This window comes from Vombatus ursinus, unplaced genomic scaffold (assembly GCF_900497805.2).
Source record: "Vombatus ursinus unplaced genomic scaffold, bare-nosed wombat genome assembly UNPS02015255.1, whole genome shotgun sequence".
Taxonomy (NCBI): Eukaryota; Metazoa; Chordata; class Mammalia; order Diprotodontia; family Vombatidae; genus Vombatus; species Vombatus ursinus.
Window position 1 is genome coordinate 34,075,321 of NW_020955033.1, and position 18,827 is coordinate 34,094,147.

At 35.3% G+C, this 18,827-nt stretch overlaps 1 protein-coding gene across 1 annotated transcript in view; it reads right to left on the reverse strand.

Annotated features, from left to right (window-relative positions):
* LOC114031685 (laminin subunit alpha-1-like) overlaps nt 1-18,827 on the reverse strand; it is a 195,071-nt gene that overhangs the window by 64,321 nt on the left and 111,923 nt on the right. Inside the window, exons 30-39 of the mRNA XM_027846837.1 lie at nt 17,819-17,937; nt 16,738-16,824; nt 15,616-15,809; nt 14,365-14,507; nt 9,941-10,036; nt 7,968-8,079; nt 7,332-7,494; nt 2,358-2,568; nt 1,855-1,971; nt 1,610-1,773 (exon numbers count right to left, since the gene is read on the reverse strand). Coding sequence (XP_027702638.1) covers nt 1,610-1,773; nt 1,855-1,971; nt 2,358-2,568; nt 7,332-7,494; nt 7,968-8,079; nt 9,941-10,036; nt 14,365-14,507; nt 15,616-15,809; nt 16,738-16,824; nt 17,819-17,937 — 1,406 coding nt within the window. The remainder of the gene's footprint in view (nt 1-1,609; nt 1,774-1,854; nt 1,972-2,357; nt 2,569-7,331; nt 7,495-7,967; nt 8,080-9,940; nt 10,037-14,364; nt 14,508-15,615; nt 15,810-16,737; nt 16,825-17,818; nt 17,938-18,827) is intronic.

Here is an 18,827-nt window from a genome sequence, read left to right on the forward strand (position 1 = left end):
TTAAGGATTAATCAGAACTAGTAGGAAATACCACATTCCTAATCTAAGGTGGGAGGTTGGCCTAGATAGTTATCCTACCCCACTTAAAGTAAATGATGAGATGCTAAAACCCTAATACCTTGTCCAGGTGAGAGCACATCTTAGCTGTTCATTAGATATAAACAAGACCTAGATCTCTTTTGAATTAGTTAGCCACAGGCTTCAGATTATGTGTAATAATAATTTAAAAATAATCATAGCTGGTATTTATTATTACAATAAATTTATAATAATAAAAATAGTAATAGTATTTATACAATATCTATTATGTGTTAAGCATTATGCCAAATGGTTCACAAATATAGTTTTATTTGATTCTTACAACTTTGGGAGGTAGATGCTATAATTATTTCCATTTTACAGTTAAGTGTCACACAAGCCCAGTCACACAACTAGTAAGTTTTTGAGGTCACATTTGAACTCAGGTCTTCAAGGACTCTAGGCCAAGCACTCTATCTATTGCACCTACTATCTACTGCACTACCCATGTGGCCACATGCAAAAAGTCCGTGATCAATTTAAATGTCTTTGAAAGTCGTTTGATGAGTTAGAGTAGTGTGGACTGACAGGAAGTCTGAATGGATTGAGTCACACCTTATGGAGCTTGCATAAACAAGCTAGCAGGTTGGAATTGGGGATGCAAGAGGTAAGCACGGGCTGGGAAGAGAGCATCTCAGCCTCTTCTGCCCCATGGAAGACATCGTGAATCAGAGAGAGTCAAGGGTTTGAGGATTTGGATTTTTAAAATTGGAAACCTAGCAGAATTCCTGAGAGAGGACTGGCTAGAAGTAGTGTCTATATCAGGGAAGGAAGACAGATCAGACATGATGGGAACAGGCAGATTAAAAGTTCCAGCAGGAGTCCAGCAGAGAATTTTTACCACCTCAAAGACTTTAGCAAAAATATTTTCTGAAGCTGTAATTTGCCCCCTTTTGCCAAATGTTCTTTCTAAACTGGAACCCATTTCCCCCAAACTCTGCATGTACTAATTGGAAAATGTGTTATAGACTTTTGGAGACACCAATTGTTCTCACTTGATTACCTTAGAAAATATACCTTTTTGGGACAGCCAGGTGGTGCAGTAGATAGAACCCAGGGCCTGGAATCAGGAGGATCCGAGTTCAAATTCAGCCTCGCTAGCTGTGTGACTCAGGGCAAGTTACTTAACCTCTACTGCTTTCCAAAAAAGGAAAAAAAGAAAAAGAAAAAATATACCTTTCTAAAAAGCTAATAAAATTTGGCTGACTAATTTATATCAATCAATAATCATTGGGGGTGGGAGGTGGTTAAAGCATACCAGTGGGGACTCTCTTGGGCAATAACATCAGAAAGACACTTTCCAGACCCTTAGGGTCCACCAGAAACTTTAGCAGAGCAAGAAATATCCTGGTGCTCTGGAGATCATACCTATGCAGGTAAGGTTTGGGAGCATGAGCCCAGAACATGTGCCAGACTTAAATATTAAAGGGTTTCCCCAAATTTAACACAAATGAAAAAAAGATAAACTTAGCATTTAAGAACTAACCAATAGTTTATAGCATGTCCGGTCCTTATAATCCTGTGGACTTACCTGTCTAGCACCTCTGCTAGTCTCATCAGCTCAGCTGCATGATCCTCTGCCCTATAGACAAGGTCAAGGGCTCCTCTCTTAGACATCTGCATGACTAATTCATCCACATGGTGTCTGATCTTAGCACTCCACAAGAGCAGCTCATCACGATGAAGCTCTAACTTCTATATAGATAAATGAATATTTTTAATGTGCACATATGTATGCATAAATATCTATACAAGTATATTCTCATATGCACTTACCTCTGCAGCATTTTTGGCATCCTTTGCAAGTGCAGCAACAGCTGCTATGAGTCCTTTTCCTTTCCCAATTAACGTAGATGACAAATTTTGGTTTTCCAAAACATGCAGTTTTTTATCCTTTAAAAGAAATCAGCTGTTAACAAAAACTTCATAAAACCACCTTTTTCCTAGATGTGTTTACTTAATGCTACTATTTTGCATTTATATTTAATTATATTTAGAATTTTAATATATGTGTGTGTGTATTCATTTAAATCTGAGGGGTTTGGGTAGGTTAGGTCCTTTTATTCCCAAGCTCCATAACAAATTTTATTAATGGCATCTAACTGTTTCATAGGACATAAACAATAACACTCACATTCTATACTGGTGTACTAAACTCTAATTTTATATTTGAGCATAGTGAGAATACAAAGAGGTTTATTTTCAGATTCACTATGAACTTCTCAATGTAATTTTATAGTAGGTTTTCTCAGTTTTTAAAACAACTTGCTCATACTTACATTTAATTCTTCTAAATTAGTTGTGATAATAAGCAACAGACGGTTGGTCTCTTTGGTTTTGGCATCTGCTTCATTAACTAAAGCTTGTGCTTCCTGGAGCTTGTTGCTATACTCCAAAAAGTGGTTATTTGCTTTCTCTTTCAGTTCCTTCAGATCTCGCTGTGGTTTCTGATAATTCTTCTGAATTCGTGACAATAAATTCTTGGCAGCTCTGATAAATGAAAATGATACAAATGATCAGTGAATGGCTGCCTTAATAAGAAGGTAGTAGGAGTCTCTCCACGTGAACAATAAAGTCTAGAAATAAACCACAAAAATGTTATTGAGGTTTTCTTGATGTCAGGATGCAAAAGAGGTAGTTCTCTAAGAATGGGGAGGGTGATAACTTTGCTAATAATAATGACAGCTGATATTTATGTAGTTCTTTCAGGTTTTTAAAGAGCTTTTCAGATATCTTAATTACTGAGGGAGAAGATGATAGCCTAGAATGTCGTTCTTATTTGCATTTTAGTCTTGATAAGCAAAGTTGCCTTAAATTCAGTAAACAGTGATGAAGTTCGGGACTTCCATTCATTAACAATTTTTTAAAATAGCATCAGAAGAAATTGTCCCAATAAGTGTTTTTTAGGATACACACAAAAAATAAAAACTGCTCTAACTGTACTAAAACTATACTAATCCGATGGGGTGTAGAATCTGTAATTTTACATTTGAAAATAGAAATAACATGAACAAAGGAGAACATTTTTCAGATTCAATATGAAATTAGCTGTATGTTTACACAATATGACTTTCTGTAATCCACTGTGAATTTTATCCTATGAAACAAAATTTCAAGTTCCTTAAAATCACATAAAAATCATTTATATAGTATATCTGAACTATAGGAAAGCAAAAAAGTTTCTACTCCCTGAAAAAAAATCAACTCTTTATTTAAGTCACTTTGAACTTTCAGATAGAAAACATGATAAACTCTCTACATAGCAATCTCTCACAGTGGTAGAATATACCTTGTTAATAATGAATTTATGTAAAGCTTTAACATTTTCAAAGCACTTTACAAATATTATCTCATTTAATCCTTATAACAACCCTGTAAGGCAAGTATTGTTATTATCCCCATTTTATAGATAAGGAAACTGAGGCTGAGATGTTAGGTGACTTGCTCAGGGACAGAAGCGTCTGAGGCAGAATTTGAATTCAGGTCTTTCTGATTACAAATTCAGTACTCTCTGCATTGTGCCTCTTAGCTAAATATTTCAATCTAACGAGAGAGTCTTTAAAAAGTTTTAAAAGTTCTATTAAAAAGCTCCAAAGCATGAGGTTTTATAGGTGTCAGCTTACCTGGATCACATACAATGAAAACTTATTCTAACTCAGAGAGTTTGAAAATAATTACTCCACTTATTGTACATTTTAATGACTTTTAACTCTGACTGAAAAGATTAATTAGACAATATAACAACCAAGAAGCACTTGAAAAATTGTATAGGAAATAAGCATATTTCTTGCATCTGGCCTCAATACATCATCATTCATCATTAGCCTTATCCTGATGATCAATAGAATTCCCAGCTTTGTTACTTGTGATTTGTGTTACCTTGGGCAAGTCCCTGAGTCTCTCTGCCTAAACTAGATAACTTCAAAGGTGTTTTTGAGCTGTCACTCTAGGATTTTACACAATGCAGCAAGTGAGGACATATATTCATAGATGAGTTTTGTCAAACCCATAGTGTAATCATGTCATGTAACACAGGTCATGAGTACGTGGCACTGATCTTGATCTTCTTTTCTAAATTTCAGTTTGTTATCACAATACTAACAGCTCACATTTCTGTGAAGTTTACAAGTCACTTTACTTATATTACCCTATTCCCCCCCCATAAAACCACATGTGGTATTATTATCCCCATTTTGCAGATGGCTCAGAAAAGTTAAGTGACTTGTCATTGGTCACACAGCTAATAAATGAATAAATCCTGGAGGCAGGATCTATAGAATATTAAAATCAAAAGGGAGTGTGCATGCCATCAGGTCCAAACCTACCTGCACAAAAATCCTTTCTATAACATATTCTACACATGGTTTTCCAGGTTACTTGAAGATCAAGAGTGAAGAAGAACCATTGTCTCCCCAAGTAGACCATTCAACTCTTGAATAGTTAAAATTGTTAGGAAGCTTTCCCTGACATGGCCTAAATTTGCCCCTTTGCCACATCTATCCATCACTTTTTGTTCAGATACTTGGAGATAACTGTCATTGTCCTCTCTGTCCAATTAAAGTCAAGTCTTCTCCTCAAATTCTTTCAAATAATCCTAATCTGGTAAGATTTCTAGGTCATCCACCATCCTGGCTTTACTCCTCTGGAAACTCTCTAGCTTATCAATGTCCTTCCTAAAATGCCTTTTCTGCACGGCTCAGTTGGTCTGGTTATAAGGAGGATTATGTGTAGGGAGGGAGTAAAACACAGGAGTTGGACAGCAGGACCATGAAAAAGCAGCTGAAGTTTCTAGGGAACAGAGGAGGAAAGGGCAATACAGCTTCTTTCTCTGACTTTCCACTGTTTTCACTCAACCTGTTCTAAAATGAACTAGCTAAAAAGAGAGAATCAGTCAGAGTTTCCAGCCAGTAGGAAGTCAATTGAGGCTAGTAAAAGCACTGACCTCTAGGAGTTTATGCCCTGTTCTCAAAAATTTAGATCCAGAGGTTCATGAATCTTCAGTTAGGGACCAGTCTTATTGGATGTTTGAGATGAACAACATTTGGGAACTGACCAATACTGTCTGCATTCTTTTGCCCATTAGAGGAACAGTACCCTAAGGAGTTAAACTGTCTTCCTTAGTATTCCTGTGTTCAGAACAATTTATATGCCATCTGCGGACTGACACAGTCCAGGAAAGGTTGTGTGGCTGCAATATTTTATTATGCATTGTTACTGCAAATAAATTGTGTATTTTTATTGATTCTATGCCTAAAACAAAGTACCATCTGTGATAAAAACATGTTTGTTGGCTTTGAGGGCATCCATTTCCATTATGCTGAGGTCACATGATTGGGGCTCTATGAAATACAAGAAATTCATGGAGAAAATAGGGTTTTCTAAAAGCGAGGCCCCAGAGTGATTTTTATTCATCAAAAAAAATGAAATAGTGTCAGTACTAACACCAGAGAGGGAAGTAGAACTGAGGGGTTGAAGGTCGTTCATTCTTTGCAAATCATGAAAGGCACCACACTTCCTCAGCATATCTAAACATTTGGGTGGAAGCACATAACCAGCAGGGTGACCGTGAGAATCTCTAGCTGTAGAACTTTCCTGTCAAATAGGATGAGGACGGTGTCTAGTCCCTCTAGCTGTTAAACTTAGCTCTGAAAGAACTCAACATTCCATCTTTTGCCTCCATACCTTTTAGAAGCCCCCACCCAGAACACGTTCTTTCTTCACCTTTGGCCTCAAAAAAATTATTATCTTCCCTCAAGCTGCTACCTCTTCCTGAAGCCTGCCTGATCTCCTTCCCAGTTATTAACATTCTCTGCTTCCTCAAAATTACCTTATGATTACTTGTCTGTGGCAGTAGAGTGGTGAAGTAGAGAAAGAGATGAACGGGGAATCGGATGACTTGGGTAGAATTGTGTCTCTGTTACTTATTACCCATGAGACCACGTACAAATCATTGAGCCATTCTGGATCCTAGTTTTCTTATTTCTAAAGGGAGAGGTTTGGAAGAGATAACCTCTAACGTTTCATTTGCTCAAAAGTCATGATCTATGTTATATCCCTCAAGGAAAACATGAGCTACTTGAAGGTATGGACTATTTCATTTTTGTTTTTGTTTTTCTCTAATATTTAATTCAACTCAATTCAGTAAGTATTAAGTGCCTACTTTATGAAAGAACTTGTGTTTGGTTCTGGAGATAAAAGACCAAATAAAAACAGCTCCTACCCACAAAGTACATTCTACATTACACAATTCAGCATTCAGAGGAACCTCACTGGTCACATAATACAACCAACCATCCCTGGATAAGTACTCATCCAGACTCTGATGTAAGATTCAGTCATGGGGAACTCACTACCCTACAAGGCAGCCCATTCATTACAGGATAATTCAAATTATTTGGAATTGGAATGGCTAGGTTTTTTTTTAATGAGTAATGCAAAGCTATCTTCCTGTACTGGAAGTTAATTTACTGGAGTTTAATTCTGTCCTTCAGAACCAAGCAGAAGAAGGATAATGTTTCTTCCTTAGGACAACTTTTTAAAAATTTGAAGATGACAATTGTGTCCTTCCTAAGTCTTCTCTTCTCCAGGAAAACCATTAGAACTTCCTGAAATTGAGTGTTGGAAGGTGTGTTTTTGAGTCCTCCGGTTATCCTGGGTGACCCCTTCTGACGGCACTCCAGCTTGTCAATTTCTAAATCACAGGGTCTAGAACTAAAGAAACTATAGTGATCGCCTCCACACCACAGCTTTCTCCATTGAGGTTTCAATATAGTGAGGGTCAGCATAAGAAATTAATATAAATGGGAATTTTTCTAGAGTTTTGTGGAAGCTACTGACACACGAAGGCCAGCAGACAACACAGAAAAAGTATAGAAACTAAGAAATGCATAACGTATGACTTTCACCAAATACTTAACCCAAATTTAATTTTCAGTACCAAATAAGGTACCATAAACACCTCAAAAAAGAGAAAGAAAAAGAAAAAAAATCATACTTCTGCTCTGATATGAAAGGAAGACCAAAAAAATTTTACATGCATTTTTCAGATCATGGGGGCACTATGCCCCTAATAGCTGTGATGTGGAAGGTATAACTGTAGTATAGATATGAACCAGTGAAGGCAGCATCCTGTCAGACTATGATTTTCCTGACTCTGCACATTACATTTCCTTTAATGCCACCATAGTGGGGTTTTTTTTAGCCCCAACAAACAAATATGATTACTTGGATTCTAAATTACATTTGAGACTTACTTGAGCTCAGTAGTAGAATTTTGGTGTAATTGCATGAGATTCCTTTTATGTAATACTTCCAGCATGGATGCAATGTCCTCTTGTATATTTTGCAGAGTAGCATTGGGCAGCTGCTGATTGATGCTCCAAGTCTCATTTAGGGCAGCTGTTTCTTCAACAATGACTATAAAGGAAATGAATCGAGCTGTTAATAAGTCATTGACAACAGTATGGGAAGATCACTAGAACTACCTGTATTTCTGATCGCGCTATTTCTAGTAACCATATTCCTCATTCAAATATGTTTAGCTCACTTTTGCCCCCTAATGCCTCATTTTGATATAATACAATTCCTTGTATCTTTGTCCTGTACTCATTAATACAGAGAATTAAAATATTCCCAGAAGGGCAAAAAATAACATGATAGCTTAGATTTCTAAATTGAGAAGTGACTCAGAAAGTTTTAATATTTTGGCTAAATCACGGTGTCAAGTTTAAACAAAACAAAAAGTGACATTCTTAGTAGGATGTTATCAAAAATATGAATGAGGTTGGGAGTACAGCGAAATTTTTGTTTCTCACAGCTACTCTGAGATACAATAAAATACATTTTTCAAACCAGGCATATTCTCCAAAATTAAATATTATGCACACTACCTTTTACATTAGTCCTCAGTTTCTCAATAAATGTAGCTAAATCTTGACTCTTCTTCAGCATTCTTTCTGTGATGATATTTAAATGCTGGCTACTCTCTAATACCTGAGTGAGCTGATAAAAAAATAAAATCATGGTAAAAAATAATTGACAAACTTTCATTTAAAAAATGAAAATAACACCTTACATCTCTCACCCTACCAAATTCCACTATTTCTATTCGAGGCATTATCATCCTTCTCCCAGGTTTGTAACCTTGACATCATCCTCAACCCCTCAATTCTCCCTCACCCCACATATCCGTTTAGTTGCCAAATATTGCTATTTCAACCTCCACCATTTCTCTTGCATTTGACCAATTTATTTCTCTTCTTAAATAGTAAGGGGCCCCCATCATCTCTCAACTAGATTATTATAACAGCGTCCTAAATGGTCTCCCTGACTCAGTCCATCCCATACAATGCTATCAAAATATTTCTCCTTAAACACAGATACAATTATGTCATTTTACTCAGTCATCTCCAGTGGCTGCCTATTGCCTCTAGGACGAAATATAAACTCCTCTGTTTAACCTGTAATGCCTTTCATAATTACTCCCCCTTCTACACTCTGTAATACAACAAAACTGTCCTTCTATTTTTAACTCATACATCCCCTTTTTGTGCCTTTCCACTTCCTGTATGAAATCTTCCCTGATCCACCTAGGGGTTGGTATACTTCCTTACAAATAACTTAATTTTAACTCTTTAACTAATTAATTAACCAATGAATCAAAATATTTAACTAATTAATTTGACTAATTAATTAACTATTTAACTAATTTTAACTACACAATATTTATTCACTTTTTATTTATTCTGTATGCATTTCTATATGTAGCTGCTGACTTCCCCATTAGAGAATAAGCTCCTTGTGAAGAGGAATTATTTCATTCCTCGTATTTGTTCTCCTGGTGCCTAACATAGCACCTGCCACAGAATAAGCATTTGAAGTGCTAGGTAAAATGTTAGAGTCCTTTTCATACATTTTCTACTTTGATCCTCACCATAGCCCTATGAGGTCAATAGACAATGCAAAAATTATATTATCTCTATTTACAGAGAGGAAATTGAGGCTTAGAGTAAGAAAAATACCTTCCCCAGGCAAACAAGAACTACAATTCTTTTGTTGGAATGAACTTTAGAGAGCCCATTTTATAAATAAGCATACTGATACTGGAGAAGCTAGATAGCTGTAGGACCTCAAGTAGATTGCTGAACATGTCCGATCATGAATTTTGTCATATCTAAAATGAACGCATTCAACTGTAATAGATGGCATATATAGCACTTCAAGGTTTGCAAAGTACTTTACAAAATAGATTAACTCATTTGATCCTCAAAACAACTTTGGGAAGGCCAGAATCCATTTTACAGATGCATTTTATTGAAGCACAGAGAGGGTCACATAACTAGTAAGTGTCTAAGGTGGAATTTGAATTCAGGTCTCCCTGATTACAGATCTTTTAACCACTATATCCCCAAGCTGCCTAAATAATTTCTTAAGATCATTCCAATGGAAAATTCTAGGACTCTGTATAGGTGACTTACCCAATGTTATCCATCTAGTCTAACATGGCGAGAATAGCAAACCAAATCTTCTGAATCCTAGATCAGTACTATTTCTTATTACAAGAAAACTGCTTTACAAATTTTAAAATTCATTTCTTTAACACAGAGTTGAGAGAAACTTCCTCTAGAACAGAGATGTCAAAGCCCAAGCAGACATAAAAACTTGCACATAGGATTAAAATGTAATTTGGAAATATTTCACAAAATAAATAAAAATACAACATATATAAAATGTTAATTTGTAGTTTTCTAAGTATATATGTGGTCCACTGGGATCCATTTCTATTTGAGTTTGACACCACTGGTCTAGAAATGCTTCTCACATGACTATCTTCATGGAAGGAATAAAAGATTTCATGACTCACCTCTTTCTGCAAATTATCTGTGTCTTCTGAAATGCCTTCAAGTTGTTTTCTTGCCCTTTCCAGCAAAACTGCCATTTTATTACTTACTAATGACTCCTATAAGGGGCCAAGGAAACAAATTACAATTTTTCTATTAAAAGTTTCTAGTTCTCCAATAGATTTTAATTGGAGTCTTTTTTTTTAAATTACTGATTTTCTTTCATTACAGACACTCTTTTCCTAGAATTATATTAATGAAAGATTAGTTGAAGTCCTTTTTCTTTTAAACCTATACCAATTCCATTTTGTTAGTTTTAAATCATGATAACATAAGTCCATACTAATAGGTTCTTTCATCATAATTCATGTATCAGCTTGGGCAAAAGAAAACAATTGTATGGTGCTGAGACAAGATTCTCTTTCTTTGCCCATGCTTGGATCTCAGTCCAATCCTGGGTGGCAGTCCTGGGGTGAGGAGGAAAGCTGGTGTGGTGGAACTTGTAGTGGTGGTGAGGTGGGAATCCTCCTCTCGTTTCCAGGACAGAAAAGAGTGCTTGCGGTCACTCATAGAACAGAGCACAGGCCAGGAAAGGTATAAACACCTCTCCTTAGATCATACCACCTTGGAAGAACTGAAAACTTGCAGGTCCCCTGCTGCACAAAACCCCTGATGCTTGGGACAGTACACCCTCCACACTGGAAGCAGAGCCTACCTTAAAAAAGAGTTTATAACTCAAGTAATTGGCTGGATCATGAGCAAACAGAGGAAAAAAATTCAGACTACAAATTCTTACTTTGGTAACAAGGAAGATCAAAACATACTACCAGAAGAAGAAAAATATGAATTGGTCTCAGGCCATGAAAGAGTTCAAAAAGGATTTTGAAAATCAAGTAAGAGAAGTAGAGGAAAAACTAGGAAGAGAAATGAGAGTGATGCAATAAAATCATGAAAAATGAGCCAACAGCTTGCTAAAGGAGATCCAAAAGAATACTAAAGAAAATAACACCTTAAAAATAGACTAACCCAAATGGCAAAAGAGGTCCAAAAAGCCAATGAGGAGAAGAATGCCTTAAAAAGCAGAATTGGGCAAATGGAAAAGGAGGTCCAAAAGCTCACTGAGGAAAATAATTCTTTAAAAATTAAATTGGAGCAAATGGAAACTAATGACTATGAGAAATTGAGAAATTATTAAACAAAGCCAAAAGAATGAAAAAATAGAAGACAAAATGAAATATCTCATTGGGAAAACATCTGACCTGGAAAATAGATTCAGGAGAGATCATTTTTAAATTATTGGACTACCTGAAAGCCATGATAAAATAAAGAGCCTACACATCATCTTTCAAGAAATTATCAAGGAAAACTGCACTGATATTCTAGAACCAGAAGGTAAAATAGAAATTGAAAGAATCCACTGATCACCTCCTAAAAGAGATCCCCAAAGGAAAACTAAGAATATGATAGTCAAATTTCAGAGTTCCCAGGTCAAGGAGAAAATATTGCAAGCAGCCAGAAAGAAACAATTCAAGTATTGTGGAAACACAATCAGGATAATACAAGATTTAGCAGCTTCTACATTAAGAGACTGGAAGGCTTGGAATATAATATTCTGGAGGTCAAAGGAGCTAGGATTAAAACTAAGAATCACCTACTCAGCAAAACTGAGTGTAATCAATGAGTGGGAAAAATGACATTCAATGATGTAGAGCAATTTAATGCATTCTTAAGAAGTCAGAGCTAAATAGAAAAAGTGACTTTCAAATACAAGTCTCAAGAAAAGCATGAAAAGGTAAACAGGAAAGAGAAATCATCAGGGACTTATTAAAGTTAAACTATTTACATTCCTACATGAAAAGATGATATTTGTAACTCATGAGACCTTTCTCATTATTAGGATAGTTGGAGGTAATATATATTGACAGAGGGCACAGGGTGAATTGAATATGAAGGGATGACACCTAAAAAATAAAATTAAGGGGTGAGAGAGAAATGTACTGGGAGAAGGAGAAAGGGAGAGGTAGAATGGGGTAAATTATCTCACATAAAAGAGGCCAGAAAAAACTTTTACAGTGGAGGTGAAGAGGGGGGAGGTGAGAAGGAATGAGTCAATTGTACTCTCATCAGATTTGGCTTAAGGAGAGAGTAACATACACACCTAATTAGGTATGGAAATCTATCTTACGCTAAAGGAAATTAGGCGGAAAGGGGATAAGAGTGAGAGAGGTGACAGAAGATAGGGAAGATTGGGGGAGGGGGTAACCAGAAGTAAACACTTTTGAGGAGGGACAGGGACAAAGGAGAGAATAGAATAAACGGAGACTGAGATAGGATGGAAGGAAATATAGTCTTTCACAACATGACTATTACACAAGTGTTTTGCATGATTACATATGTATGGCCTATGTCAAATTGCTTGCCTTCTCAATGAGGGCAGGTGGAGAAGGAGGAGAGGAGACAATTTCTAACATAAAGTTTTAGAAACGAATTTTAGAAATTGTTTCTGCATGCAACTGTGAAATAAAATACACAAGCAAAGGCCAATCTATCTTACCCTACAGGAAAATAGAAGGGGAAGGAGATAAGGGGAGAAGGGAGTAGGAGGGAGAACAGATTGGGTGAAGGGTAATCAGAATGCAAGCTGTCATGGGGTAGGGAGAGGGGAGGGATGGGGAGAAAATCTGGAACTCAAAATCTTGTGGAAGTGAATGTTGAAAACTAAAAATAAATAAATAAATGGGGGGAAGACAGAAAAAAAGAAAACAAATCTATAAAAATGGACTTTCAAAATTAATTTTTTGAACACCCAGAAATATTTTTTAAAAAACAAAACTTATGTGAAAAAACTCATAAAACTGATAAGATACTAGTCAAGCATTTCTATATTTAACATTAAGTAAATTTTGGGTGAATTGAATAGACGAAAATACTTCAAATTATTGTATTGAAGTGGAATCTGCTCTCTTTCTTACAGATAATTTATCATCATTTCCATACCTTTAGTTAGATATGTTCAAACTAAGTCTCAAAATAAAAAAATTTTTAACTGAAAGCAAAAAAAAAAAATCATGCAACTCAGACATAAATATATCATATCTTATACAAATATAAATAAGTGCATATGCATATATCTATATGATATATCTCTACAGATATATAGATGTGTATATAAATCTATCTACATAAACATATAGATATATCTGCACACACATATGTATGTATGTATTAGTGTGCATATATAATTCTCAGTGTATCTGCTACACAAAGCACTGAAAATAATTCAAAGAAGAAAAATGATTCCAACTTAGTACTAATCATAATTCAATCCAAATATTTATCTGATTCACTAAACATTAAAGATTAAATTACATCAACCCTGTCCAATCAGCATGATATTTATAACACTAGAAGCTATGCTTCAAACTAAAGGAAAATCTAATTAGAATGGAGAGTCTAAGAATTATTTGTCCTGTATATGTCAGTGGGAGAAGTTTTTAGACATTTCTCAAAGTTTTTATTTACTTAGAATGTCTGGATTTATTTGGATATTTGTGAACATTTGCTCAACTTTCATTCTTTAGGTAATACTAGGCTATTTAAGCTAGATACATCACAAAAAGGCATGTTCCATAGCTGCTGTGAAGAGATAACTACATTCTTAACCACGAGCTGGGTTTCTTATGTAAGCTTATAGTTAAAATAACAGAATAGGATCATACATTTTGAGACCAAAGGACCTTAGAGACAATCTAGTTCAGATCTTTTATTTTATAGATAAGGAAACTGAGGTTCAGATAGATTAAATGACTTGCCCCAGGTCTCACAGAGGCATAATCAGGATTCAAACTCAGAATCTCTGACTCAAGATCCTTCTATTATTACTTCCCAAAATGGAATCTTCAGCCTCCGGAAAAAACTTCAGTATGAAAAATAAATTTAAAAAGACACATCTTTCTTCTTTCATATTGTAAAACCCTAGAAAACATGAAATCTGTCTAAGGTAGTTACTCTATAAAACAACAAACAAGCATCACGGGCCAGTGGACAATTTATTATTGAGTCATTTTCAATCATGTCTGACTCTTCATGACCCCATTTGGAGTTTTCTTGGCAAAGATACTGGAGTAATTTGCCATTTCCTTCTCCAACTCATTTTTACAAATGATGAAATTAAGGCAAACAGGGTTAAATGATTTGCCCAGGGTGACACAGCTAGTAAGTGTCTCAGGTCAGATTTGAACTCAGGAAGATAAGTCTTCCTGACTCCAGGCTCAACACTCAATCTACCGTGCCACCTAGTTGCCCAGTGGACAATTAATTATTTTTTAATTGAATGGATCTGGTTTCCTATGGTATTCATCAACCAATGTACATATAACTGATGTATCAATATATCTGTATTTCTTGTCCAACTATTCTCATTAGTATTCATAACTATAGTACCTACCCTGAGACTTTTAGTTGCATTTTCCAGGTTGGATAAAATTCCATGTGGGACAGGAATGATGCCAGTGAGATTCACAGACGAAATGGCATTAGTGATATTATCCAAATCATTCAACAATACACCTACACATTCATCATCACAAGCTAAAGAAAAAAGATGTTTAAGTTAGTTCAAAGATGTTTGTGAGGGACAAAGATCTTTAAATGCACTCAAAAAACAAAAGATTGAAGTGAACATCATAGTTAAATCATTGGGGGGAAAAGCTGTTACGATTTTCTTGACCACAATATGTCAGTATAATTCAGCAACTTTCTCATTTTTTAATGAGTAGACTTTAGATTTCAAGGTCTTCCAGAGATTTTACAACACAATTTCAGCAGATACTGATGGAACAGATTAATGTCTATATATGTATATATTTTTTTTAAATCATAGAAAATTCCTTATTGTTATGGCCTGAACTTAGAACCATGTATTCATATGTTATTCCTATTTTATCTTTTGTTAGTATCATGAAGAAAATCACCCACATTTTCTACCAGATTTTTTTGGTTGTTGTTGGTAAATCATGTCTACCAAAAAAATCTGTAATATTAACTTGAAGAACCTGTAGGGAATTTGGATGGTAAAGACGGTCATACAAAAATTGTTTTTCCTCCACCAAACTGACTGAACTTTTATTCCATGCAGATTACATTGACAGATTTACAGTATAAATTATAAAAAGAACCCACTTAAAATTCACTAGATTTAAGGGAACTGATTGAGGCATAGAGCAATTGTGTTACTTGCCCAAGACAGAGGCAGAATTTGAACTCAGATCTTCTTGACTACAAGTCCAAAACTACTCTGTACACCATGTAAAGGTAATTATTCTAGAATCTTCCTTCCTTCCTTCTTTTATTTGTTTGTTTTCTTCTTCCCTACTGCAGTTAAGTGACTTGCCCAAGGTCACACAGCTAGTAAGTGTCTGAGGCCAGATTGGAACCCAGGTCTCCCTGACTTCCGGGTTGGTGCTCTATCCATTATGTCACCTAGCTGCCCCTTAGAACCCCTCTTCTTTACTCAAAAATATCCCTGTGAAAGTTGAACCTATTCTAATCTAAGACTAGCTTTAAAAAAATATCACTTTCTAGATCTTGGAGATACATCATGCCATCAAAGCTGTTCGATTCTTCACAAATTACCCAACTAAATTGATCATAAGAAGAATTTTTTTAAAAATTTAAACATCAAAGGAAAAACACATACAAACACATTTGCTTTCCACCAGGATATGCCTTGGTTCACATTCATCACAGGCACGGCCAGTCACACCTGGCTTACAGATACACTGCCCAGATGTAGCGTTACAAAAACTGTGAACAGAGCCATTTGGATCGCAGTCACATGGTTGGCAACTACCGCCCACCTTTAAAGGATTTCCATAAAAGCCAGAGGAGCACCTAGAGAAAGAGAAAAAAAAAAGACTAAATACACAATTCAAATTATTAATTTATTACAGCTTTCTTTCACTAAGCACCTTTTTAATTTTTTTTTTCATGAAACCAATTAGTCAACATTCTTAGTAATATCATGGAAAATAGAGGTGTCCCTGGGTTCTTAAAAATTAGTTCAATTGGGGCAGCTAGGTGGTACAGTGGATAGAGCTCCAGCCTTGGAGTCAGGAGGACCTGAGTTCAAATCTGGCCTCAGACACTTGACATTTACTAGCTGTGTGACCCTGGGCAAGTCACTTAACCCCACTGCCTAGCCAAAAAAAAAAAAAAAAAAAAAGGTTAGGTCAATAGAGTGCATGCCTTGCCATGTCTACCATCTGTGGGACAGCAGAACTAAGTTCTAAGCAATAGATTTATTTTGGTCACAGTAATTTATGAAGACTGTACACAAAGGTGTGAAAGGAATGAGGCCTACTTTGATTACCCATACAGACGAAAACATAGATCTCAAAATAATGAGGCATGGAAGTCATAGTCTTGCTAATCATCTGACTGCCAAATGGAACAATCCAAAGAATGGGGATCTTTTATTTTCTTTAGTATTTATTTTCCAAGGGAGGGGATTATGTATTTATTTTAAAGTGTAGAGGGTATTTATTTGTCAAGCCGAAAAATGAAAGACTTCGCTTTATCCCTTTAACATTCATAATTAGTAATGCATGTGTCAAATTTAAACTGCCTCCTATGCTATTTCAGTAATGACATCTCTATTTATTATACTTGAATACATTATACTTATCACAATAATTATAATTATGTTATATTAATGCATGATTAATTTCTATAAATTAACATATTTTCCAAAGCCATGGATTTATTGCAGAATTAAAGATGCAAACATATACAAAAATTACAGGATAATGTCTCAACTCACTTTTCACAATATTGTCCTTCATATCCCAGAGAGCAGGCATTACACTGGAAATCATTGTCACCTTCCAGGACACAGGTTGGACTAAAACTGGAGAAAGAAGAGTTGGTCATTATTCTTGAGCTTTCAAAGATCCAGTTTCAGAACTCTAAATATTTCTCTTAAAATTCACATTTTGTGACCTTAAAAGTAAATATTGAGGGACAGTTGGGTAACTTGCATTCCAATGTAAGAACTTCCATTTGTAAAACACTTTAAAAGTATTTTCATTTATATTATCTCATCTGAGAAGTAGGTAAGTAAAAGTTATTATTCTCCCCATTTTACAGATAAGGAAATTGAAATTCAAAAATATCAAGTTCACAAAAACTAGGAAATATAGGCACCCAGGACTCAAACAAAAATCTACAAATCCAATGTTGTCTTCAACTTCTATTAAATATTAAATGTTGTAGGGACCATATTAGACACACACTTAAGCATTTGATTTAATAATTTTTTAAAAAGATAGATGGGCATGTAATCAATGTAAATAGAGACATTTACAATCTACCAAGTTATTATGTACATAAGGGATACTCAATAAATACTTAAATGAATATATAGCAAATATATGAATCTAGAAAAATATGTGAATTTGGAAAAATATGTGAACTTTAAAAAAAGGATGTTAACAGATTAGTGACTGATCTATATTAATTGGAAAACCTTTCCAGAAGAACAGTTGAACCTTGAGCTTTGATGAGTAGATTTCTCAAATAAATTATCATAGTTACAGACACTTTCAGATTTGTAAATGGAGAACTGTCAATGCCCTTTAAGAAGTAAAATTTTACTTAGGTGGACTAACTTCTTGTATTTAGATGATGCTAAACACATATATTTTTATCTGATTTAATCTTTAATAAATGCAAGTGAACATATTAAACTATATAAATGATAGTCAGTTTATGTTAATTCTTTGAATCAGTAATAAAAAAATTCAAACCATTCATCCGTACATGAATAGCTACTATGAACACAAGTGAAGGTGTCATTCATTTACCTTTAGTATATAGAGAAATCTGATCCATCCCATACTTACCTGGCATTGATTCTGGGACAAGCACAAAGAGAGCAGTCATCAACAAAGCCAAGTATTTTCCCATAGTGCCCTGGAGCGCACACATTGCAATGATCACCGGCTGTGTTATCTCTGCAATTCTATTATCCAAAAATAAAATATTGATAACAAAAAGGTAAGTACTTGATGAGCAAGTCTTATATTGGATTTTTTTCTTCTCTAAAGTCTCTCTGCCACCTTTTTATTTTCCAGTAATAGAAAAGGATATTATGGAAATATATATATATATACACGTGTGTGTGTGCCTGTGTGTGTGTACACACACAGACACATATACATACATACATTCATATACACACACACACACACACACACATATATACAAACAAAAATAATTTAACAAGGTGGTGGATTGCTCTACCTGGATACATTTCCAATGCAAATACAGAATATGGTATTAGTGTTTATCTGTAATGATCCCCTAAAGTCCTCCCTCATAAAAGTTATAAGCTATTTAAGAGATTCCATTTCACTAATTCCAAGACCTAAACAGTGCAACCTTATTACTTAGGAAGGCCATTCTCATAATCACCCCTTTGTCAAGGCAAAGAGGAGTCTGGTGTTGAGGAGAGAAAAGCAAGCAGGGTTTGAAGAATGTACAGAACAAAGTGTAAAAAGAAAACAGGGTTAAAGAAAGTTGCTTGAAATTGAAACTCCAGGCCTGATTCAGGTGACCTTGACCTTACAATGACCATGCCAGTAGCCTCTGATGGCTGGTATCAAGCTGGAAGGGCCTCAAGCCTTGAGACTGATAACAGACTCTGTTATCTTACGATGAGCCAGATAAGTCCAACCTTAGATGGTTAACTCTGAGACAATTAAGGTTGTTTTTCCCCCCCCGCCAAATAGTCTACTAAGATAAAGATGGATTGAGATATAATGGGTAGAGAAAGTACTAATGAAATCATAGATCCTTAAAAGGTATGATCTTTGTCAATCATAGGCAGTTGAGTGTTATAATGGCTAGGGC